The sequence below is a fragment of the Tursiops truncatus genome, chromosome 20, assembly GCF_011762595.2.
Source record: "Tursiops truncatus isolate mTurTru1 chromosome 20, mTurTru1.mat.Y, whole genome shotgun sequence".
Classification (NCBI taxonomy): Eukaryota; Metazoa; Chordata; class Mammalia; order Artiodactyla; family Delphinidae; genus Tursiops; species Tursiops truncatus.
In genome coordinates this window covers 7128946-7150241 of record NC_047053.1, presented here as the reverse complement: position 1 = coordinate 7150241, position 21296 = coordinate 7128946, and the positions used below count along the sequence as shown (strand labels likewise).

Sequence of the window (21296 nt, the reverse complement as noted above, 5' to 3'; positions counted from 1 at the left end):
TTTTTGATTTAACTTAGAAGAGCCCAAGGAGATGAGGTACAATCTGGGGTCAGGCATTTCGCAAGGACACATAGTAAATGGCAGAAGCAGGATTTGACCTTTGATAAATCTCTGTTTCTGCTTCTTTGTAATTCTTCCTCTTGGGTGGCTCTTCCATCTGACCTTGTTCTTTTCCTGTGAGGTTCTGCTGTTACTTCATGCACAAAAGCTTTGCTTCCTGTTCTCCATTATGGATACCAAAACTTTTTTTTTTTTTTTTGCGGTACGCGGGCCTCTCACTGCTGTGGCCTCTCCCGTTGCGGAGCACAGGCTCCGGACGCACAGGCTCAGCGGCCATGGCTCACGGGTGCAGCCACTCCGCGGCATGTGGGATCCTCCCGGACCGGGGCACGAACCTGCATCCCCTGCATCGGCAGGCGGACTCTCAACCACTGCGCCACCAGGGAAGCCCCAAAACATTTTTTTAGATTTTTCTTTTGGATGTTGCATTAAATCACTTTCAAAGGTGGGCTTTTCTCTGAGTCTTCTGCATGCTCTTCTCTTTCCTTTGCCCTGTTGTCTTTTTCATAAGCTTTCTGTTGGTTTTTTATCTCTTATTTACTTCAAACAAAGTAACGATTATTCAGCCTTCTAGAATTCACTTACAGCCGTTTACTTCCATACTTTTGGGAGATTTGTATTCTTTGTATTTAGAAAGGAGAAGATGACTTAAAATTGCCCAGCAATTGTGCTAATTTAGGATTTATGTTATATTCATGGATCGCCCATAATATAATTTGGACGTGATCACTGTCTTTGAGGTGATTATTTATTTAGGAAGAGCAAGTAGTTTCGGAAACACTTTGGAAGAATGCCAAAGCTGCTTTCCCACTGGAACGGGAAAATCCGTAGCCCTTGAGAAGTTCCCTCACCCTGCCCCAGCGGGGAGAAGGACCTCAAACGACCTTGAATGACAGCCACAGTGACCCTGGGGCACTCCCCTCCTGCCCTGGCTTGCTTACATTGGGTAATTCAGATCTCTTCTGGATGAGCCCCTGTCTCATCGTTGTCCATGAAGAAATGCCCACTGGAAGCAGCCGCATAGCACAGGGAGATCAGCTCGGTGCTTTGTGACCACCTAGAGGGGTGGGATAGGGAGGGTGGGAGGGAGGGAGACGCAAGAGGGAAGAGATATGGGAACATATGTCTATGTATAACTGATTCACTTTGTTGTAAAGCAGAAACTAACACACCATTGTAAAGCAATTATACTCCAATAAAGATGTTAAAAATAAATAAATAAAATAAAATAAAATCCCCCCCCCAGAAAAAAAAAAACAGAAATGCCCACTGATTTCCTAAGAGAAGTGGTGATGCACTACGAGATTTACATGGAGGAAACCTAGATTTCATGTCTACTAACTCACCTTTTAGCCATGAAAGCTGCTTGCAGGGCATCTGTCTTATCTCCAGGTACTCAAAGCAGAGGCTGCTTGAAAGCAAAATAAGGAGACAGAGGAAAAGAATAGAGGAGGAGGGAGAAGAAAATCTAGAAGGAGGGAGGGGGAGGCATAAGGCAAGGGCGGGTTAGATCTTGGGGAAGGGTCACCGTGATTGGCTTCAGGTGCCCCTCCTCTTTGTCTCCGTACCATAGATCTTTCTCCACTCACTCATTCTCTCTACCTTCTTCCCTTCTTGTCCACACATCCTCTTTTCCTTCTTGCACATCCTTGAGCATCTGATACTGCGCTTGGTCCAGTGGCTACAACGAAGGCTGTAACTCCTTGCCCACAAGAGGAAATACTAACCAAGCAGATCCCTTTATTCTCTGGGTGTTTAATCCATGCCTACTACGTGCCAGGTCCTCTTCTAGGTGCTGGGAATTGAGCTGTGAAAGGAGTCAGCCCCTGTTCTCAAGGAGCTCACATTCTACTGGGGGAGGTGTTAGATAATACACACATAATACACACGCAGCAATTTGCGATGATGATGAATGTCACCTGGGAGGCGGGGTAGGCCGCTAACCTTAGATAAGGTGTTCAGGCCAGGCTTCTTTGCAGAGGGGACATTTGAGCTGAGAACTGAGTGACAAGGAGCCAGCCGTTGAAATATTTGGGGACAGGGTATTCCAGGCAGGAAAAGCAGCAAAGGGTCTGGGGTGGGAGTGATCCAGGCAAATTCAAGGAACAGAGGGCCATCGAGTAGTGAGGGGTGGGAGGTGAGGCTGGACAGGTAGGCGCGCACCTGGTCGTGTGGGTTGTAGCCTCAGGGGCAAAGGGAACCACTGCAAAGTTTAAGGCAGGGTGTGGTCTAATTTTCCATTCAAGCAATTGGCTGGTGGGGACTTCCCTGGCAGTCCAGTGGTTAAGACTCCGCACTTCCACTGCAGGTGGCACAGGGCCGATCCCTGGTCGGGGATCTGATCCCACGTGCCCTGCGGTGTGGCCAAAACAAAAAAGAAGAAAAAAGAAAGAAATTGGCTGGTTGTTTTGGTGATGAAGGGAGGCAGGGCTGGGAGCTGGAGCAGCAGGTGATGTGCTGTTCTCTCAGTGGGAGAATGGTGGTGGCTGGACCATGAGGTAGTGATGGAGATGGAGGGACGTGGGCTGGTGGGGAACAGAGTCAACAGGACTTGCCAGAGAGTTTAAGGGTCAGGGGCGGAGGGACCAAGGAAACAATGAGCATCTAGGGTGACTCCTGGGTTTTTACATAGTTGTATAACTGGCACGTGCTTTGATGGAAAAATGGAGGGAGCTTTGAAGTGCGTGTTATGGATGCGAAAGTGGAAAAAAACTCGTTTCCCTTTGCATTACTCTTGACTACTTCCACACTCACAATCCTTCTGACCCCAGATGTGTGGGTGTTTTTCCCACACTAAGCAATTCTGCGATTCTCTCTGGACGCCAACGGAGTGTCCTACAATTTAACTCAATTCTGGCACTACTTAGAGCGGGCACGGACCCCGCAGGTTAAGGGCTCAGTCCCAGCGGACTGCCTGCCCGCCGGACACCAATTGCAAGTCCCGGGTCGTCACCTGCGCTGCTGACCGACTGGCTATAAATTGGAGGTTTCCACGGCCCCCTCCTCAGGTTCAATGATTTGCTAGAGTGGCTCACAGAACTCAGGAAAACCGTTTACTTACCAGGTTACCTGTTGATTTGGAAAGGCTATAACTCAGGAACAGCCAGATGGGAGATTCATAGAGCAAGGTCTGTGGGAAGGGGTGAGGTTCCGCACCCCTCGCTGGGTGCACCGCCCTCCCAGCACCTCCCCACGGTCACCAACCTGGAAGCTCTCCCAGCCCCTTCTGCTGGGGTTTTTATGGAAGCAACATTATGTAGGCATGATTGATCCAATTATTGGCCATACGTGGTTAACTCAACCTCTGACCCCCTTCTTTTTTTCGCAGGAGGTAGGGGTGGAGCCCTCTAATCCCATGCTTGGTCCCTCTGGCAACCAGCCCCCCTCCTGTGGTTTTCTCTGGGGGCTTTCCAGGTATCACCTCATTAGCATAAACTCAGGTGTGTTGGGATGGGGTTTGTTATGAATAGCAAAAGATGCTCCTTTTACCTTCATTCTTGTTCTTATCACTTAGGAAATTCCAAAAGCTGTAGGAGCTCTGTGTCTGGAATAACTGTTAGAGACCAATTATATATTTCTTATTATAAATCACAGTATCATAAGGCATGAGTCAGGGGAGGATTCGTGAAGAAGTGACTTTTGAGCTGATCTGAGACTAAGGACCGCAAGGACCCTTTGTCGATTACTATAGAATGATGAGTAAGAAGCAAGATATTCATGCTGGAAAAAAAGACTGGTGACAGCTAAAAATAGCTGCTTTCTGCCTGCAGCAGAGTTAAGAAAAAATATAGTTAGAGACGTCCACCTAGGCTAGGACTTTTGAGGTCTGAAAAGTGATTTTCTGTAGCCGTCAGTGGGCATCAGCTCCACACTGGAGCCCCTGAGGGTGATACTTGCTGTCCTGGACCCTCTTCAGCCTCTTTTCCTTGGGGGGAGGCTGCCTGGGATGGAGGGCCGCCCTGGCATCGGCCTTTATGAAATTGAAAGCTGGAAATGTTATTATGGGTTAATTCAGAGATCCCTGTTCACTGAGATTCTCCCTCCATCTCCCTTGTCCTCCTTTTCAGGGGGCTGAGTTTTTGCCTTTGGCTGGAGGAGAGAAGGAAGAATAGAACTGGGGTGCTGGAGGTTATAAACTAGAGGACAAATAATTCGTTATTCTATATGATTATTACCACAGCCTGAACACATCTGCAAGTTTAATAGCCAAGGATTGTCGCAATGTTGGAGTTTGGGCTACAGGTGGGAGTGTGCGTGTGCGTGTGCGTGTGCGTGTGCGTGTGCGTGTGTGTGTGTGTGTTCATCTCTTCACAGCATTCATAGCTTTTATTCACAGAAAGCCTAATCTGGTCCCCGTTACGGGCAGCGTTCCCTTTTAGGCAGAGTATGTTTTGGAAGGCTTCCTCAGAACAGATCTTGGAGAGGTGACATCTTGCTCGTGCGTCACGATAATTACCTTGCCGACTTGGACATCCGTCTCGCCAGCCAGCGAGCAGGTGAAGCTGGCCAGGTTGGAGGTGTCAGACGTATATCCAGCAGCAGTGAGAGGCCAGAATGTGAAACGAGCAGTGCCATTTCGGGACATTTGTAACCAGTGGAGAGCAAAGAGCAGTTCTGAGTTTCAGCAGCAGGTGAGAGGCTGGCTTTGGAACAGAAACAATTTGACAAGGAGGATGAAATAGCTTAGGGGGATGGGCAAGTGAACATTGAAAGGCATCGGGGTGATTTTCTGTCTCTTTCCTCTGTGAGTACCTGGGAGATAGTAGGACAGGACCGTGAAACTCTGGGGGAGATGGCAAGGACGAAAGGACCCCCAGGCCACATTTGAGGTGTAGGTGGAGCCTGGTAACATCTGGAGTTTTCTGTGAAAGTGACACTGCCCTTCCTCCTGATCTGTTGGTCGCACTCACTTTCCTCATTTCTCATCCTTTGAGGAACAGGTGCATTTCATGTCCTCTGTGTGGTTTATTATGAAAACAATACATTTTCCCCATCCTTTAAATACAAAATTAGACTGTTCTGTGATTTCGCCGAACTATACATCTCTTGCTCCCTGCCAGAGATTCATGGCTGAATCTAAAGGCCATATCCCTGAATCAGTTGACTATGATGTATCTGCAAGAAAGATGCAGCCTCGCTTAGTTTTAGTAGCTTTAAAGAAAAAATGAATAAGTCAAAGAAAAATATTCTTTCTCATTTGTTCACTTAAATATGAAACAGGGATTTGGAAATTTCCCAGGGACAAAAATACATGTTTCAGGCCTATGTTACGCCACGGTACGTGATGGGTGAGGGGAGGAGAGGGGAGGGAGAGAAGCTGGGGTGGCAGAGGGGCCCCCACAAATGGCAGGTCCCCCTGCTGGTGGGAGCTTGATGTCTGATGCCTTCTTTTTACCAAAATATTGCGATGGTTTTCCCAGAGGGAAATTTACCAGAGAGTGATCGAACATTAAATACTCCGGTCTGTACTCGGTTCTGTTTTCTAAAATCATGGTTGGCATTCTGTTAACTTGTATCCAGGAAAGCCTACTTGCTATGAGCAGAGCACTTAGGGTTGCCTGGGACAACACCCTGAAAACCTCAGGGGTTCCTGCTGGGCCCTGGCTTTTTCTATTTTGTCTGCTCAACGGAAAACCAATCCAGCAGGACTGGTGCTTTCTGTCGAGATTCAGGAAACCTGATTCTGATCCCAGCTCCGGTTTTCTTGCTGACTTACCCTAGGGCTGTCCAGTGCTGAGAGCAGGACCTGTGGCGGAGTATGCTCCCCTATTTCCAAGGAAATTCATGTAGATTTTAGGGGAAGGAATGTAGCATCCAGAAACCCCTTATATCTTGGAAGAATATGGAGCATTATATGATGAAGGAAATAAAATAAGAGCGCCCGGGTGGAATATAAAACTCGGCTTTCCCTCTCAGAGATGCATGCTAAATATGGGAGTGTTAAATTTCAAAGAGCTTAAAGAATATAAATAAACTATTGGATCTACTTGTACTCACGACATGATGATGGGCATGGGCTCTGGAACCTGAGCCAGCTCTGCCACTTAAGAGCTGTGTGTCCTTGGGCAAGTGACTTAACCTCTCTGTGTTTCCGTTTTTTCTTCTGTAAAATGGGGATCATCCTGGTTCTTATGGCTAGCACACGGGTTAATCCATGCACAGTGCCCAGTTTTTAGTAAATTCTTTCACCGTTAGCTGTTACTACTAGCTGCTATTTTCTGAACTTTGTTTCCTTTAGCCGTCCAATGAGGCAGGTGGATTGCATCAGTGGTTCTCCACCTGGTTGAACACTAGAGTCACCTGGGGAGCTTTTAACATTCTGATGACTGTGCCTCTCTCTCCCTGCTTCCCTTGAAACAGAATCTCAAGGAGTGGGGCCTGGACCTCTGCATTTGAAAAAAGCATACTATGTGATTCTGGGGCCCAGTGAGACTGAGACCTTTGAGCTTGAAAGCTGTCACAGTATCTTTCTATTTGGAGGGGTTACAGCCTCCCTTCCCATACTCAGTGCACTCATACATGTGACTATATCCTTTTTAAGAAATTGAGATGAGTCACATAACATAAAATTAACCCTTTTAAGTGTGCAATTCAGCAGAATGTACACCCACCATGGTGTGCAACCACCAGTTTTTTCTGGTTCCTAACCATTTTCGTCACCCCCAGAAGAAAACCTGGTACCCATGAAGCAGTCACTCCCCAGGCCTCCTCTTCTCAGCACCTGGCAACCGCCAATCTGCTTTCCGTCCCTATGGCTTTACCCACTCTGGATTTTTCACATAATTGGAATCAAAAATGTGTGGCCTTTGGTGCCCGGCTTCTTTTACTCACACGATGTTTTCGAGGTTCATTCGTGTAACAAGTGTCAGGACCTCGTGGCTGAATAATAATCATCGTGTGTCTGTACCACATTTTGTTTACCCGTTTACCCATTGACGGACACTTGAGTTGTATCCACCCTTTGACTATTGTGAAGAATGCTGCCATGAACCTCTGTGTACAAGGGTTTGAATACCTGTTTTCAGTTCTTTGTGGTACAGATCTCGGAGTGGAATCGCAGTGGTGGCTCTCTAATTAACTTTTTGAGGAACCGCCAAACCGTTCAGTGGGATTAAACTTTCATGTGTATCCTCTACCCTCACAGATCTTCCTTGACCTGTCCCCACTGCCTGAAACAGAGCAACACCTTCGATCCTTTCCTGTGTGTGTCACTGCCTATCCCCTTGCGACAGACGAGGTACGTGAGCATCATGCCCGTGAACTTGACTTCCATCCTTGGGAATCTTTTGGGCTTGCGGCTGCATTTTCTCCTTTGCTTCCCAGCCAAGCTTTGCAGCTTGGGGACATTCAAGGATTGAATGGGACAATGAACGTGAAAGGTTACAGAGTCCCTTCTTTAGTGGAATAAGGAATTATAAACATGCTTTTGTTTATCAGCCCCGTTGCCAGGCTTACGTCTTTAGCCCATTCAGAAGCCGGCACCAGCCAGTTGGTACCACTCAGACAGGGGCGAACTGCAGAAAATCTGTCACCCTCTGCTTTGCCCTGCTTTATTTCCAAATCCTTTTTCCTCTTAGTGAAGGTGTAGGAAAAGGTTTATTTAAGGAGCAAAGAAAAAGGAAAAGGGTTGTTGGGAGATATGAGGAAAAAAAAGAAAAGAGGAGGCAGGGTTGGGTAGGAGGTGTAGTCACTGCAAAAGTAAGAAGCATATAGTGCAAGCATCCCAGAAGTCCAGGGCTTGGCAGTGACTGTTAAGGCGATGGCCCGTGTCAGTCTCATGGAATTTTAGCGAACTATATGGGGCGCCTTCACTGTCATGGAAGATGGCATTTCTTCCCTGGGTTCCTCACCTTTGTAAAAACCATTTCTCTTGCCCTCTGTCTGTTGGCATCCTCCATCTTTAGGATGCAGTGAAGACATGACGGCTTTGTAAAGCCTTTCCTGGCAACTTAATCCCCCTTTCTGCTCTAAATTCCTGTGCTGCTGACTGTCTGTGCCACAAATATAACACTGGCTTATCCTGTCATCAGATGATGGCTACTGATAGATATGAGCTGTGATACCTGGCCTGATGCAGCATAGCACAGTGGTTAGGACCACTGACTCTGGGGCCAGACTGCCTGGGTTCAAGTCCCAGTTCGGCTAACTAGTTGTATGAATTAGATAATTAGTGCAGTATAGAGCAGGGGAAACAGGAGCTGGAGGGGTGAGCCCTGGTGTGCTGCTGGGGGTAGTAGGAAGTAGAACCAGAGAGAGTCCAGAGAGGTTGGGGGGCAGAAGGGCTGTATCCAATCACCAAGGGAGAACTTCAGGAGAGTCTCATCAACAGTGTTGAGTTGTCCTGGAAGAAGCTTGACTGCTCTACTTCTCAGACTTTGAGTTTCTTTTTGCTTAAGATTATCTATTTAACAAACAGAACCTGGAGACTATAGAGATCTGTACAGATGGTCCCTGACTTACGATGGTTTGGTATACAATATTTTGACTTTACAATGGTACGAAAGTGATGAGCATTCAGTAGAGACGGTGCTTCACATTTTGAATTTTGATCTTTTCCCAGATGAGCGGTATGAGGTGTGGTCCTCTCTTGTGAGGCTGGGCAGGGGAGCACCATAGCTCCCAGTCCAGCCTGGTGATCACGAGGGTAAACAACTGATACACTTAAAATCACTGTTTTTCACTTTCCATGTAGTATTCAATAAATTACATGAGCGATTCAACGCCTTATTAGCACGGAAGCTTTTTGTTAGATGATTTGGCCCAACTGTAGGCTAATGTAAGTGTTCTGAGCACGTTCAAGGTAGGCGGGGCTAAGCTGTGCTGTTTGGTAGTTTAGTTTTATTAAATGTATTTTCGATTTAAGATGTTTTCAATTTACAATGCATGGGTTTGTCGGGATGTAATCCCATCATAAGTTGAGGAAGGTCTGTATTGTGATTCTTAATCAAATATCTTTTATTTTTAACTTGCTGGAAAAGTACACTCAGCTGAGACCCTTGGAGATTTGGCTCTCCACTGCCACCTGGTGGCAGCATACCTAAAGGGCAATGACCCGACCAGGAAGCAGAGATTTTGCCTAAGTGCTGAACTTGATCCATTATCAGTGATGGTGGCAACAATCCATGTCAGTCCTTTAAGGATGTGGCCTCCTTCCTATTTTCCAGATTCTTGAGCGTCACCTTGGTCTTCCCCTCTAAGAGCCAGCAGTCCCTGCGTGTTGGCCTGGCCGTGCCAATCCTCAGCACGGTGGCAGCCCTGAGGAAGATGGTTGCAGAGGAAGGTGGCATCCCTGTGGATGAGGTGTGATGGGGCCTGGTGATGGGATTGATGGATGCTAACTGGGCCGGCTGTCTAGGGTGTTTAGGTTAATTTCTGGCTCGCGGTGATTCCTGAGTGACTCCTGAGTTTCTGTTTGATTAATAGTCCCTGGTGTCTGTGCTGACGGGGCCTTGACCTCTCCCTGCATTTTCACAAAATAACCAGAAAAGGATACCACCTTTATCTTACAATCAATCATCATCATTTCAACAATAGCTGACTCTCAGTAGGGCTTACTAAGTGCTGAGTACCATTCTATGAACTTTATAGCTAATTTACTCCTCACCACCATCCTGTGAGGTAGGTATTACAATTATCCTCATTTTAACAGCAAGCACCAAGAAGGTGAGTGACTTACCCAAGGTCACACAGCTGGTAAGTGGCTGGGCCAGGATTTGAAATCAAACACAGATGGTTTGATTTCACAACCACTATTCTATACTTTCACTCCCGAGAATATAAGCCAGGAGACTGAAGGGACAATAAATGAAATAAAAGGAACTACTGAAGGAACTTGTGGTGTGTATATGAGAGAGGCAATTTGGAAGAGAGTGGGATGGACGTGCTCCAATTTTTTTTTTTTTTTTTTTAGTGTCTTGGTAAAGAGTTTGGATTCACTTGACTTTGGAGGGCAGACTCCTAACAGGGACCCCCATGAAAGGACAGGGTAGAAGTGATGGTGGTGAAAAGCAATGCAGTATGATGAGGAGGGCTCACAGTGGGGTTCTAATTGTGATTCAGTCCCTTCTAGTTTTCTGACCTTGGACGAAGTAATTGGTCCTCTGTTTCTTTAACTGTAAAATGGAAATTTTACACTTCCCTGGTGACCTCGTGGGATTGTTTTCTAATTAAAGAGTATTTTTAACCTTTTTGTTAAGGAATAACATAGGTACAAGAAAGTGTCCATGTCTTAGGGTTATAACTTGAATTTTTGCATGCATGTACATACGTGTAACCACCATGATTATTGAGGCTTTCCATCACCCCAGTGGACTCCTTCCTGCCCCCACCCAGTCAATCCCTCTGACCTCTCTCACCATTTTAATGAAGATCTCAACTGGGGAAAAAAAATGTGTGTATCTTGCTTTGTAAACCCAAAGTGCTATATGGGAATCTATAGTGAGGGAGAGAGTAGGACAGTGGGTGAGAGAGTCTTGGGGGAAAAAATAGCAGTAATAAAAGATAAAAAGGGGAGAAGTCTAAGAGAGGTAGAGTTTGAAACTTTAAGAGAGTAAAAGGACTGTCAGGAATTTAAAAGGCATGATGGGGACTTCCCTGGTGGTGCAGTGGTTAAGAATCTGCCTGCCAATGCAGGGGACATGGGTTTGAGCCCTGGTCCAGGAAGATCCCACATGCCACAGAGCAGCTAAGCCCGGGTGCCACAACTACTGAGCCTGTGCTTCAAAACCCCCGAGCCACAACTGCTGAGCCTGCGTGCCACAACTACTGAAGCCCGTGTGCCTAGAGCCCATGCTCTGCAATAAGAGAATCCACCACAATGAGAAGCCCGCGCACCACAACAAAGAGTAGCCCCCGCTCGCCGCAACTAGAGAAAGCCCACGCACAGCAATGAAGACCCAACACAGCCAAAAATAAATTAAAAAAAAAAAAAAAGACTTATAGGGGACTTCCCTGGTGGCACAGTGGTTAAGAATCCGCCTGCCAGTGCAGGGGACACGGGTTCGATCCCTGGTCTGGGAAGATCCCACATGCCACAGAGCAACTAAGCCTGTGCACCACAACTACTGAGCGTGCGCTCTAGAGCCTGCGAGCCACAACTACTGAGCCCACGTGCCACAACTACTGAAGCCCGCGCACCTAGAGCCCGTGCTCCGCAACAAGAGAAGCCACCGCCATGAGAAGCCCGCGCACCGCAACGAAGAGCAGCCCCTGCTTGCCACAACTAGAGAAAGCCCGCGCGCAGCAACGAAGACCCAACGTAGCCAAAAATAAATAAATAAATATTTTAAAAAAAGACTTATAAATAAATAAATAAAGGCATGATGTGTTTGTTAAGTTCCCTTTGAGAAACTAGAGGGAAAGTGATCCTCCTCATTCCAGGTGATCTTGGTTGAACTTCATCCCACTGGACTCCAGCGGTCTTTCTTTGATGAAGAGGACTTGAATATTATTGCAGAGGGAGATAATGTGTATGCCTTCGAAGCCCCTCCGTCACCTGGCCAGGAGATGCTCTCAGGTACAGGAGTGCTTTGCATAATGTTATTTGGATATTACGAGTCATAGGTTTGAGAGGATACTCATTGGGTGCTAAGGCAAAAGACACTTCATTTTAGTACTTGGAAATATCAGGCTTATCTTCTCCGATATTTGTTGTACAGATGGTTGATTATAAAAGTTAATCAACTAAGACAGGGGTTCCTGAAACCTTAGTATCAGAGTCACCTGGAGGTCTTGTTTAAACAGATTTCTGAGCCCTGCCCACGGTGTTTTTGACTCCGTAGGCCAGGGGTGGGGCCTGAGAAATTACACGTCTAGCAAGTTCCCAGGTGATGCTGACGCCGCTGGTCCTGGGACCACGTTCTGAGAACCACTGTTCAGAATAGGTGCTGGGGTAATCTTTGTCTTCAGGACTCTTATGGTTCAAGGTCAGTGCTTGAAGTAAAACTGTTACAAACTGGAGCATAGATGGCCAAAGAGATGATTAAATGACTTTTTGTTAACAGTCCCGCTTCCCTATGTTAACTTTTCCTAAACTTTGGATAGGCCAAGATGGCCAGTTTCTGACAGCCTTTCGTTGTAGGTCAGTATCCATTTCGGTCCAATTAGCCAGTCAGTAAGGCTCATATTTAGAGGACCTTGTACCACTGTTACACACATACCCCAGATGAATCCTATGCCCTGGACCATATCCTCGGCCAGCCTAGGTGGCAGGCAGCCTGTGGGAACCAAGTGTCTGCAGTGGCTCTGAGTCATCAGAGAGACTCTGGGCCTGGAACAGGACATCGACAGGCCCTGATTATGTGATAACTCAGTGAAATAGCCCTCATTTCAAATTCAATCACAGGACACATCTGTGCCTTAAAAGGAAAATTTCAGAGCTGATTGGAAATTGAGGATGGTCCAGTTCCTCTACTTCCTCAACAATAAAGATTCTTACCTTCTCTCTGTACCCCTTACGTTGGCGTTCTAAGAGAGCGGATACTCTACAGCTCTCTGATCAAAGCATACAAGCAACGAAAATCATTTTGGTGTATTTTTCAGATTGGCTTTGAAAAGTATTAATTAAAATCCCTGCCTATACTTTAAAATTGGCTGACCACAACAGCAAATTCACTACCATGGATATCATCTTATGCCAGGTGCCTGATGGAACAAGTGCCATGAACCTTAATAGCACTTCCCCTGAAGCCCTCCAGTGTCTCCCAAGGGTGGTTAATGGATGGTCAAAGAGAAGAGGGGCTAGAAGCCAGGGTTCTGACCCAGCGCAGCAGCTCCTTTAAGAACACAAATGTAATTCTCGCCCTTCAGCTCGTCCATCTGGTCTACCCGTCTCCCCACGCTTGGCAGCCTGCGAGGGTCAGCGATTATCCCTGCCCGTCCACAGTGAGACCACGGTGCTAATCCTCTTCTGTAATTTGGTGGGCTCAGGCCAGCAGGCCAGCAGGTATGTTTAACTTCATCCTTCTTTTACGTGATGTCTGGGTTGTGTCAACATGTACTTGGAATTTGCGCTAGAATAATTCTAATTTGAAAAAAAATAAATATCCATTCTCAAAGTTGATCAACAAGGAGCAGGGAGTAAGGTACTTCCTGATCGAGAGGATCAGAAATAACGGCCTTCAGCAGATGGCTAACATTGTCCTTAACAATTGAGCATCGGAGCTTTCCCTGTTGGTTTTAGGAACAATGATTTTTGCTCTCACCATGTGCTGTAAGGCCTAGGCAGTGCAGTAAGACAAAGGAAAAAGAAACTGGCTATTGGAAAGAGGAGGTAAAATGACCACTATTTGCAAATTATATTATTCTCTGTCCAGAAAACCAAGAGCTTGAAAGTAATTAGAACTAATGAAAGAGTTCAGGAAAGTGACTGGTTGCATAACAAATACACAAAACCAGATAGCTTTCTTACGGAATGCAAATAAAATGTGTAAAAGATAGTACTCCAATGAAAAAATTTTAGATGGATAAAATGTTTGTAAAATTTACCTGGAAGAACAAACTCGTAAGAGTAGCCAGAAAATATTGGGGGCAGGAGAAAGAAGGAAGAGGGATTTTTCTAGTAAAACAGAATAAAGTTTTAATTATTAAAATATTGTGATATAGGCGGAAGAGTATACACTTAAATCAATGACACGGAACAGGTCAAGCGTACTTCAGTATTTGTTAGATGATAAAAATGGTGTGTTTCATATTAGTAAGGAGTGAATGAATTATTTAATACTAAGCCTGGGCTAACTGATACTTTCCTTTCTTTTTATTTTAAATAATCAATTTTTTTACTCCCGCCATAAATTCTCATGTATATATTGATTGGAGAGGTAATTACAGAAAAGGAAACCATAAAATAACTTGAAGGTAATATAGGGGAATATTTATATCTTTGAGTTGGGGGCTATTTGAACACCTAAGGCAGGAGGCTATCAAGGAAAAGTCTAATGTTTTCAATACATTTAAAATGCTAAGCTAAGAGCACATTTGAAAGAAGAAAAGTATTTACATCATGTGACAGCTGAAGGATGCATATCCGTCATATAAAACCTAGCTCTCAGATTAGGGACAGAAATAGTATTCTTTTAGTAAAATGAGCCACAGAGATGAACGTTAATTCACAGAAGAAATACAGGCATAGGTTAAAATATTCAGCTTCGTTAGTCATAGAAGAAATTCTGATGGCAATAGCAAGGTGCTATACTTAACCTTCCAGACTATTAAAAAACTTTAAAAAATTGATAATACTCATTCTGGGCAAGTGTCAAGAGAATGGGGCACATGCTTCACGGGTAAATTGGTGTGGCTCTTCTAGAGGGCAGGTTGGAAATAAATAGCTTTGGTCTTATTTCCACTTCTGGAACTTTATCCCAAAGAAACACTTAGTCATGTGCACCCAAAGGCGTAGGCAAAAGAACGTGTATAGTTCCCGCCATGAGCAAGCATTGCTTAAATAAAAAATTGGAAACAACCCAAATGCCTAGTAATAGAGGATAAGGTGAATACACCCATCTGTCGATTCAACAATTGACGCCCGGTGCCCTTGCCCATCCAGTGCACCAGCTCGTAATTAACTTTCGCAAAGTTAATTCAACAGTAGCACATTCTTACCCCACTGGATCTTCACGCAGCCTTGCAGGTGGGGCCAGAGAGCAGTCAAAGGTCAGTGATTTGTCCAGAGGTACCCAGGGCAGAGCTGGAATTGACAGCAGGCAGTCTAGGCACCACAAGCTCACTGCTGCGTGCTCATCGGATCGGGATATGGAAAACATTCCCAGTTGCGAGAATATTCCTGATACACAAAGCCATCGATGTGTCCACTGGGCTTATCTCTGCCTGGCTTTCCTCTGGGTCCTGTGCTCTCTCTCTGGGGAAGAGGGTTTCCCAGCCACCTCTTTACACTGCCATGTCTCCATTCATAACGAGGGTCTCAGATGGGCAATTTTGTATTGTGTTTTGTGCTCAACTCTTATCCAGTTGAGAGAAGCCAATGAGTAGAGCCAATGCTCTTGACTGTTGGGTATTGTTGGTTTTTCTTTTGCTGAAATAACCTCATTTCCTTGGATTTCCAGGTTTGGGCCACCTTTCCTGATTAGGGAAGACAGAGCCATCTCATGGGTCCAGCTCCATCAGTGCATTCTCAGTAAGGTCCGCTATCTCATGAAGAGCGAGGCTTCTGTACAGGTCAGTGTGTGTGTGTGTGTGTGTGTGTGTGTGTGTGTGTGTGTGTGTGTGTGTGTGTGTGTGTGTGTGTGTGTGTGTGTGTGTTGTCGGGGGGTGGGGTGTGGAGAGAGGGATGTAGGAATCTAGTGGTAGCTCAGGAGAGACAAGCATTTGCTGTCAGTGACAGTGTTCACACTGTCGTATCAAACAACTTTGATTTATATGCAAGAAAATCACCGTTTTATGTTCCGTGCTGTTTCTCTCTTTGTGGCATTACAAAATACCGTTCATGGACGGAGCTTTTGCTCGTTAAATCTTTCGAAACATCATTGGAAGAAAGAGTGGGATTTACATCATTCATCTCAGTTTTGTATATTTATGGCTTCCCATAGTTCTTCTTGGAGGGGAGCTTATTGTAATAAACTGTAACTTATACATTTGGATCAAAAATTTCAAGGGACTTGAGGTATAACTTCTGTGGAAAATTAAAATCGATGTTTATGTCCAAATATGAAAACCTAGGTATTAAAACAGTTTTGTCCAGTTTTTGAAAAACAGGTTAAAAACTCAAGGGGAAACACCTTTTTGCCTTGCTCATTTATTTATTCTCAGACTGGTAGTTTCCAAATAAAAACAACAAATTCTAAAACCATTCCTTTCAGCCCCGATAGTATCAGAACCTGTTCTGAGGGCTGCTTGGCATAGAAGACATTAACATGTTTAGGGACATGTCAGTAGCCTCAGAATTTTTGTTTTCCCCCAACTACCCTCTAAGTAAGAATTTTTCATTGGGGGATGTACCAAACATTTCAGAGGGATTTCTGTATAGTTCTACATAATTCATGTTCCTTCCTGCTTAGGGAAAACCGTACATCTCATTTGGGATTTACACGAAATACCAGTTTGTTTAAGACCTTTTCTACATTTGCACCAAATCTTTATCTCCAAAGGATTTTTGCTTCACGAACTGCCCAGCATATCTGCCATGGTGCCCAAATTAGAAACTCGAACTTCTCCCTAAGTAGGTCAGAATATCTAGTAATAGCTTTAGCTTTCCCCAAACCCTGTGCTCCTGGCTGTTGAGAGTGGATGAAACGGCTTTCATGCAAACGTTGAACTCAGCTGTTCTTATTCTCCCCCTGGTCTCCCATGTGCTCTTGCCTCTGCATCTCTCCGGTCATTTCAATTTTAGAGACCGATGAAGCAGTCAGTGGGGCCTGCAAAATTCGAATACAGGCAACCTCCAACTCAGCTACGGACGCTTGTCCATAGATACATTGACACATGTGTGGATGCCCATGGTTTTATGTAAGAATAATGTGTTCTAAGTGGTTGTGAGGCTCCCAGGCTAGCTCACCCATCTAACCCACAGGCTTTTATATTTTGGGTTTTGTTGTTGTTGTTGTTTTGGCCGCTCTGCGTGGCTTGCGGCATCTTAGTTCCCCAACCAGGGATCGAACCCTGGCCCCAGCAGTGAAAGCGCCGAGGCCTAACCACCTGACCACCAGGGAATTCCCAAGGCTTTTATATTTTGAAGAGTTTGAAAAGAATTTGAAAAGAATTGGTAATAATTTGGAAAGAATCAGCCTTCTCAACATTGAACCAAAGAGATTAAAAGCAGTGAACATACATTGAAGGTTCCAAAGTGAATTTCCCTAGCCAAGAATGAAGGACAGGAAAATGTCTCTTACGAAAATGACCAATTAGCTAGATGGGATTAATTTGCAATGAATTATGAAGAAAAGAGATTGATCATTGCCTAGGAATTTTTCTGGTTCCTTTGTAAATTTTCTTCGTGGGCAGGCAGGGCGAGCTGCTTCTCTGCAGTGTAGGTGCCTTATTATGTTGCCATGCAAACAGCAAGGCTCCATTAGGGGTGCCAGGAAAAAGAGCTTTCCCCCCCAGATTTAACTAACTTCTTCTTGGGAAGTACACCCTCGCGTGGCCAGCCCTGAATCCAAGCCCCTGAAGTCAGCTTGCTTCCAGCCATCAGTTTTGTGTTTGTTGAAGAGGCAGGTCAGCTAGAGTGTAGGTATAGTCCAGGAGGCGTCCACACTCCTCAAATGTCACACTTATTGCCCCTCCCCCATCAGCTACCACAGCCCAGGAGTCGGCTCAGAGCTCCCTGACTATGTTTCGGGTCACACGGTCTTTGCCCTGTTACTGTTTCTTTGAATTATAATGTTTTCCTTCTCTTCTCCTGCCTGAATTCAACCTACATTTCATTTGTTTGTTTGTTTTTTGCCGTACGCGGGCCTCTCACTGTTGTGGCCTCTCCCGTTGTGGAGCACAGGCTCCGGACACGCAGGCTCAGCGGCCATGGCTCACGGGCCCAGCCGCTCCGCGGCATGTGGGATCCTCCCGGACTGGGGCACGAACACGTGTCCCCTGCATTGGCAGGCGGACTCTCAACCACTGCACCACCAGGGAAGCCCTCATCAGTGTTTTTTAAGTAGAGATTTCTGCCACTTATCTTTGTCAGACTTTGTAAGAACATTTCATTTTTTTCTAGTCGTGGCCAAGGTCATCAGTGACAATTTTAAGAACTGTATTTCCATTGCTTAAAGAGACCATTGATTTTTTTTTTTAGATATTGTGGTAAAATGTATGTAATGTGTATTGTAACCGTTCACAAATGTACACTAATTATATTCACCATGCTGCATAACCATCACCACTATACTCCCCAGATTTTTCACCATACCCACAAAAATTATACCCATTAAATAACAACTCCCCATTGCCCCAACCCCTAGCCCGTGAGAACCTCCATTCTACTTTCTGTCTCTATGAATTTGGCTACTCTAGGGACCTCATATAAACAGAATCATAGGGCTTCCTTGGTGGCGCAGTGGTTGAGAGTCCGCCTGCCGATGCAGGGGACACGGGCTCGTGCCCCGGTCCGGGAGGATCCCACATGCGGCGGAGCGGCTGGGCCCGTGAGCCATGGCCGCTGAGCCTGCGCATCCGGAGCCTGTGCTGCGCAGTGGGAGAGGCCACAACAGTGAGAGGCCCGTGTACCACAAAAAAAGTAAAATAAAATAAACAGAATCTTACAATATTTGCCCTCCTGTGTCTGGCTTATTTCACTAAGCAAAATATTTTCAAGGTCCATCCATGTTGTATCATGCATCTGAATTTTCTTCCTTTTGAAGGCTGAGTAATATTCCATTGTGCATATATACCACATTTTGTTTATCCATCCATCTGTTGATGGATACTTGGGTTGCTTCTACCTGTTGACTATTGTGAATAAGGCTGTTTAAGGCTCACTTCAATTTCAGAAAAGTTAAAATATGAAAAAAGTGTCCATCTTAGAATAACAACATAGGTGGTATTTCTTTTACGCAGCTTATTTCGACATGTATAAATACTTATTTAGCATTTGAGACGTAAAATGCACACTAACTTGTTTTTAGATAATTGCCTCATTTTGGTAATCTGGTGACGTCAATAATCATCTTAATAAAGTAAATTAGCTGCTAATAATTAATGAACAGAATTGGTTTAATTCCCTATTAACTGTGCCAACATTTGTCCCAATTAAACCTGTGTTATTTTAAATCACTGTGTTCATTGTTTTGGAGAATTTAATGTGTTACACGGTATTAGATCACTATGTTAAAAGGTATAGGGTGTATCTTCTAAAAAAACTGAAGCCTTTATATCTCTGGATTTGGAATAATTATTAAGGGCATATTCAAAATACACTATAAGCAAAAGGTTACATTTTTTGAGTAACTTCTTTGCACTTAACCGTCTGATTCACACCAACATGTGGGATGACCTGCTTCTTGTTCTTGGCCTGGCAGAACCTAGGGTCACTGTTCTCCATCCGGGTTGTGGGGCTGTCCCTGGCCTGCAGCTACTTGTCCCCAAAGGACAGCCAGCCCCTCTATCACTGGACAGTTGACAGGTAAGGGGATGTTCCAGACGTGGTAAGAGAATGCATACGTTCCTACCTGACTAGACTCCTTCAAGGCTGTGTATCAATAAGACTGATGACAATCTTAGCTGCCTTTGGTCTTCAGCACCAGCGCCTGGGTTAGGTCCTTATACACATTCTGTGCTTTCAACCCTCATGTCTAGAGCGGGACTGACGGCCACTTCAGAGATGGGGAGACACTGAGGTTCCCAATGATTAGTGAATTTACACACATTCATGCGGCTGGTTAAGGACTGTGTACTTCCGTGAGCTCAAAACCTGTTTTTGAATCATCTTGGTGACAGTTAGGGACACATGTGACATCTCCACTTTTTTCTTGCAGTACATTCAAAACCTTCTTTTAGGTGCAGACCCTCTTGTCTGTCACTCGTATATATGCGTCTTGGTTTTTTTTTTTTGGCCACACCACGCGGCTTGCAGGATCTTAGTTCCCTGACCAGGGATCGAACCCATGCCCCATGCAGTGGAAGCATGGAGCCCTAACCACTGGACCGCCAGGGAAGTCCCCATATGTGTCTTGTTGATTTCACATCTTCCACTCTCTCCTTGTCCTGTCTCTTCCGCATTAAGGCCAGACAACCTCTTCTGAGATGGGCTGAGCCCAAGCAGCTGGAAAGAGCGATGGGTTGATTCACACTGAGATTTTCTGGGTGTGGGAGAGTCTGGAAGGGGAAGACCTTTCAGGTCATGGAGGTGGACTGGAAGGTGCTCCTTTCACTGTGCAGTGGAGGAAAGCCTAGCAGCTCATTTGAGGCATCATCATAACTGGGTATTTGCTGAGGACGTTCAAGCAGAACGGCCTCCTCGACACTGAGAAGATGGCTGGGGCTGCAGTGGGAGGGCTGAGTCGTGGCCTTGCAGCCACCAAATCCTCGGAGCTCGCCAGCTCCCAGGGGAGCTGGGACAGAGCCTTCAGGGGTGGATTGAGGACCAAGTCTTCTGCAGACAGCACCTCCCCAGACCCCCGACCTCAGTTTCCATGCAGCTTTGGACATTTCTGTTGGGAACATCAGTCCTGGGGGTGGAGGAGAGAGTGGGAAGCAGACTCCATGCCTTTGATGGGCTCCCTGTTCTCTCATCAGGGCTCTGCACCTCAGGAGGCCGGGAGGCCCCCCGCACATCAAACTGGCCGTGGAGTGGGACAGTGGCACCAAGGAGCAGTGAGTCCAGCAGAGCCCAGCTCTGGCAGAGGAGACAGGGCCTGTCCGTGCAAACGGACCTTCCTGTGCCAGTTCCCCTGATGCGACAGTGGGGTGTATGATGCCCCCTGGATGCCGTGTGGCCCATTCCTCAGAGAAGCCCCAATGGCAATTGTCTGTATATAAACAACAGCGACAGGAGTAATAATAACGATGGCTGTGGGTGGTGTGAGTGGTGGTAACAGTCACAGTTGGAAATGGTGAGGTGACACTTACCCACTCACCCCGTGCCAGCCACTGCTCCGAGCCCTTTACATCCATGCAGTTTATTTCATGCATCAGTTCCTGTGCGGTAGGTCCGACACGAATCCACATCATCAGATGTGGAAACTGAGGCACAGAGAGGTTAAACGGTTGCTCAGTGTCACACAGCCCGTGCCTGGCAGAGCCGGGCTTTGAACCCACTGTCGCCTCAAGTCCATGCTCTTAATCACTCAGCGTGGCTGCTTCTCTAACACCGAGTGCATCTGCCCGACTTCGGGAAAGGACACTGTTCAGTCCGGCGAGTGTTTATTAATCTCCTGCTAGGTGCCAGGCCTTGCACCACGACATGAAACAAAAATGAGTAAGCCAAGGGCTCGGTCCCTCTCTGGGTCCGTGGGGGCACTGAGAAGTCCAGTAAAAGCGAGTGGGTGCCCTGGGAGCCCTGGGAAGGGGGCCTTTGCCTCCCGGGCAGATGCTTTGCACCCCGTTAGCTGGGAGTAGGGCCCCCTCAGGGGTGAGACCCTGCGTGGCCTCTGTCTGCTCCTGCAGCCTGTTCGGGAGCATCCAGGAGGAGCGGGTCCAGGACGCGGACAGCGTGTGGCGGCAACAGCAAGCCCACCAGCAGCAGAGCTGCAGCCTGGACGAGTGTTTCCAGTTCTACACCAAGGAGGAACAGGTCCCGCCCTGGGAGTCCACGCCCCTTCCGGCCCGGGGCCTGTCAGTGGGTGGGTCACGAC

The 21296-nt window shown here is 46.3% G+C and overlaps 1 protein-coding gene across 2 annotated transcripts in view; it reads left to right on the top strand.

Moving 5' to 3' along the window:
- Nucleotides 1-21296, top strand: part of USP43 (ubiquitin specific peptidase 43) — a 62749-nt gene that overhangs the window by 20892 nt on the left and 20561 nt on the right. For both annotated transcript variants that reach the window (XM_019944259.3, XM_019944258.3), the window contains exons 4-11: nt 7205-7297; nt 9225-9360; nt 11440-11575; nt 12868-13003; nt 15120-15231; nt 19023-19126; nt 20239-20316; nt 21109-21235. In XM_019944259.3, the coding sequence (XP_019799818.2) occupies nt 7205-7297; nt 9225-9360; nt 11440-11575; nt 12868-13003; nt 15120-15231; nt 19023-19126; nt 20239-20316; nt 21109-21235 (922 nt within the window). The remainder of the gene's footprint in view (nt 1-7204; nt 7298-9224; nt 9361-11439; nt 11576-12867; nt 13004-15119; nt 15232-19022; nt 19127-20238; nt 20317-21108; nt 21236-21296) is intronic.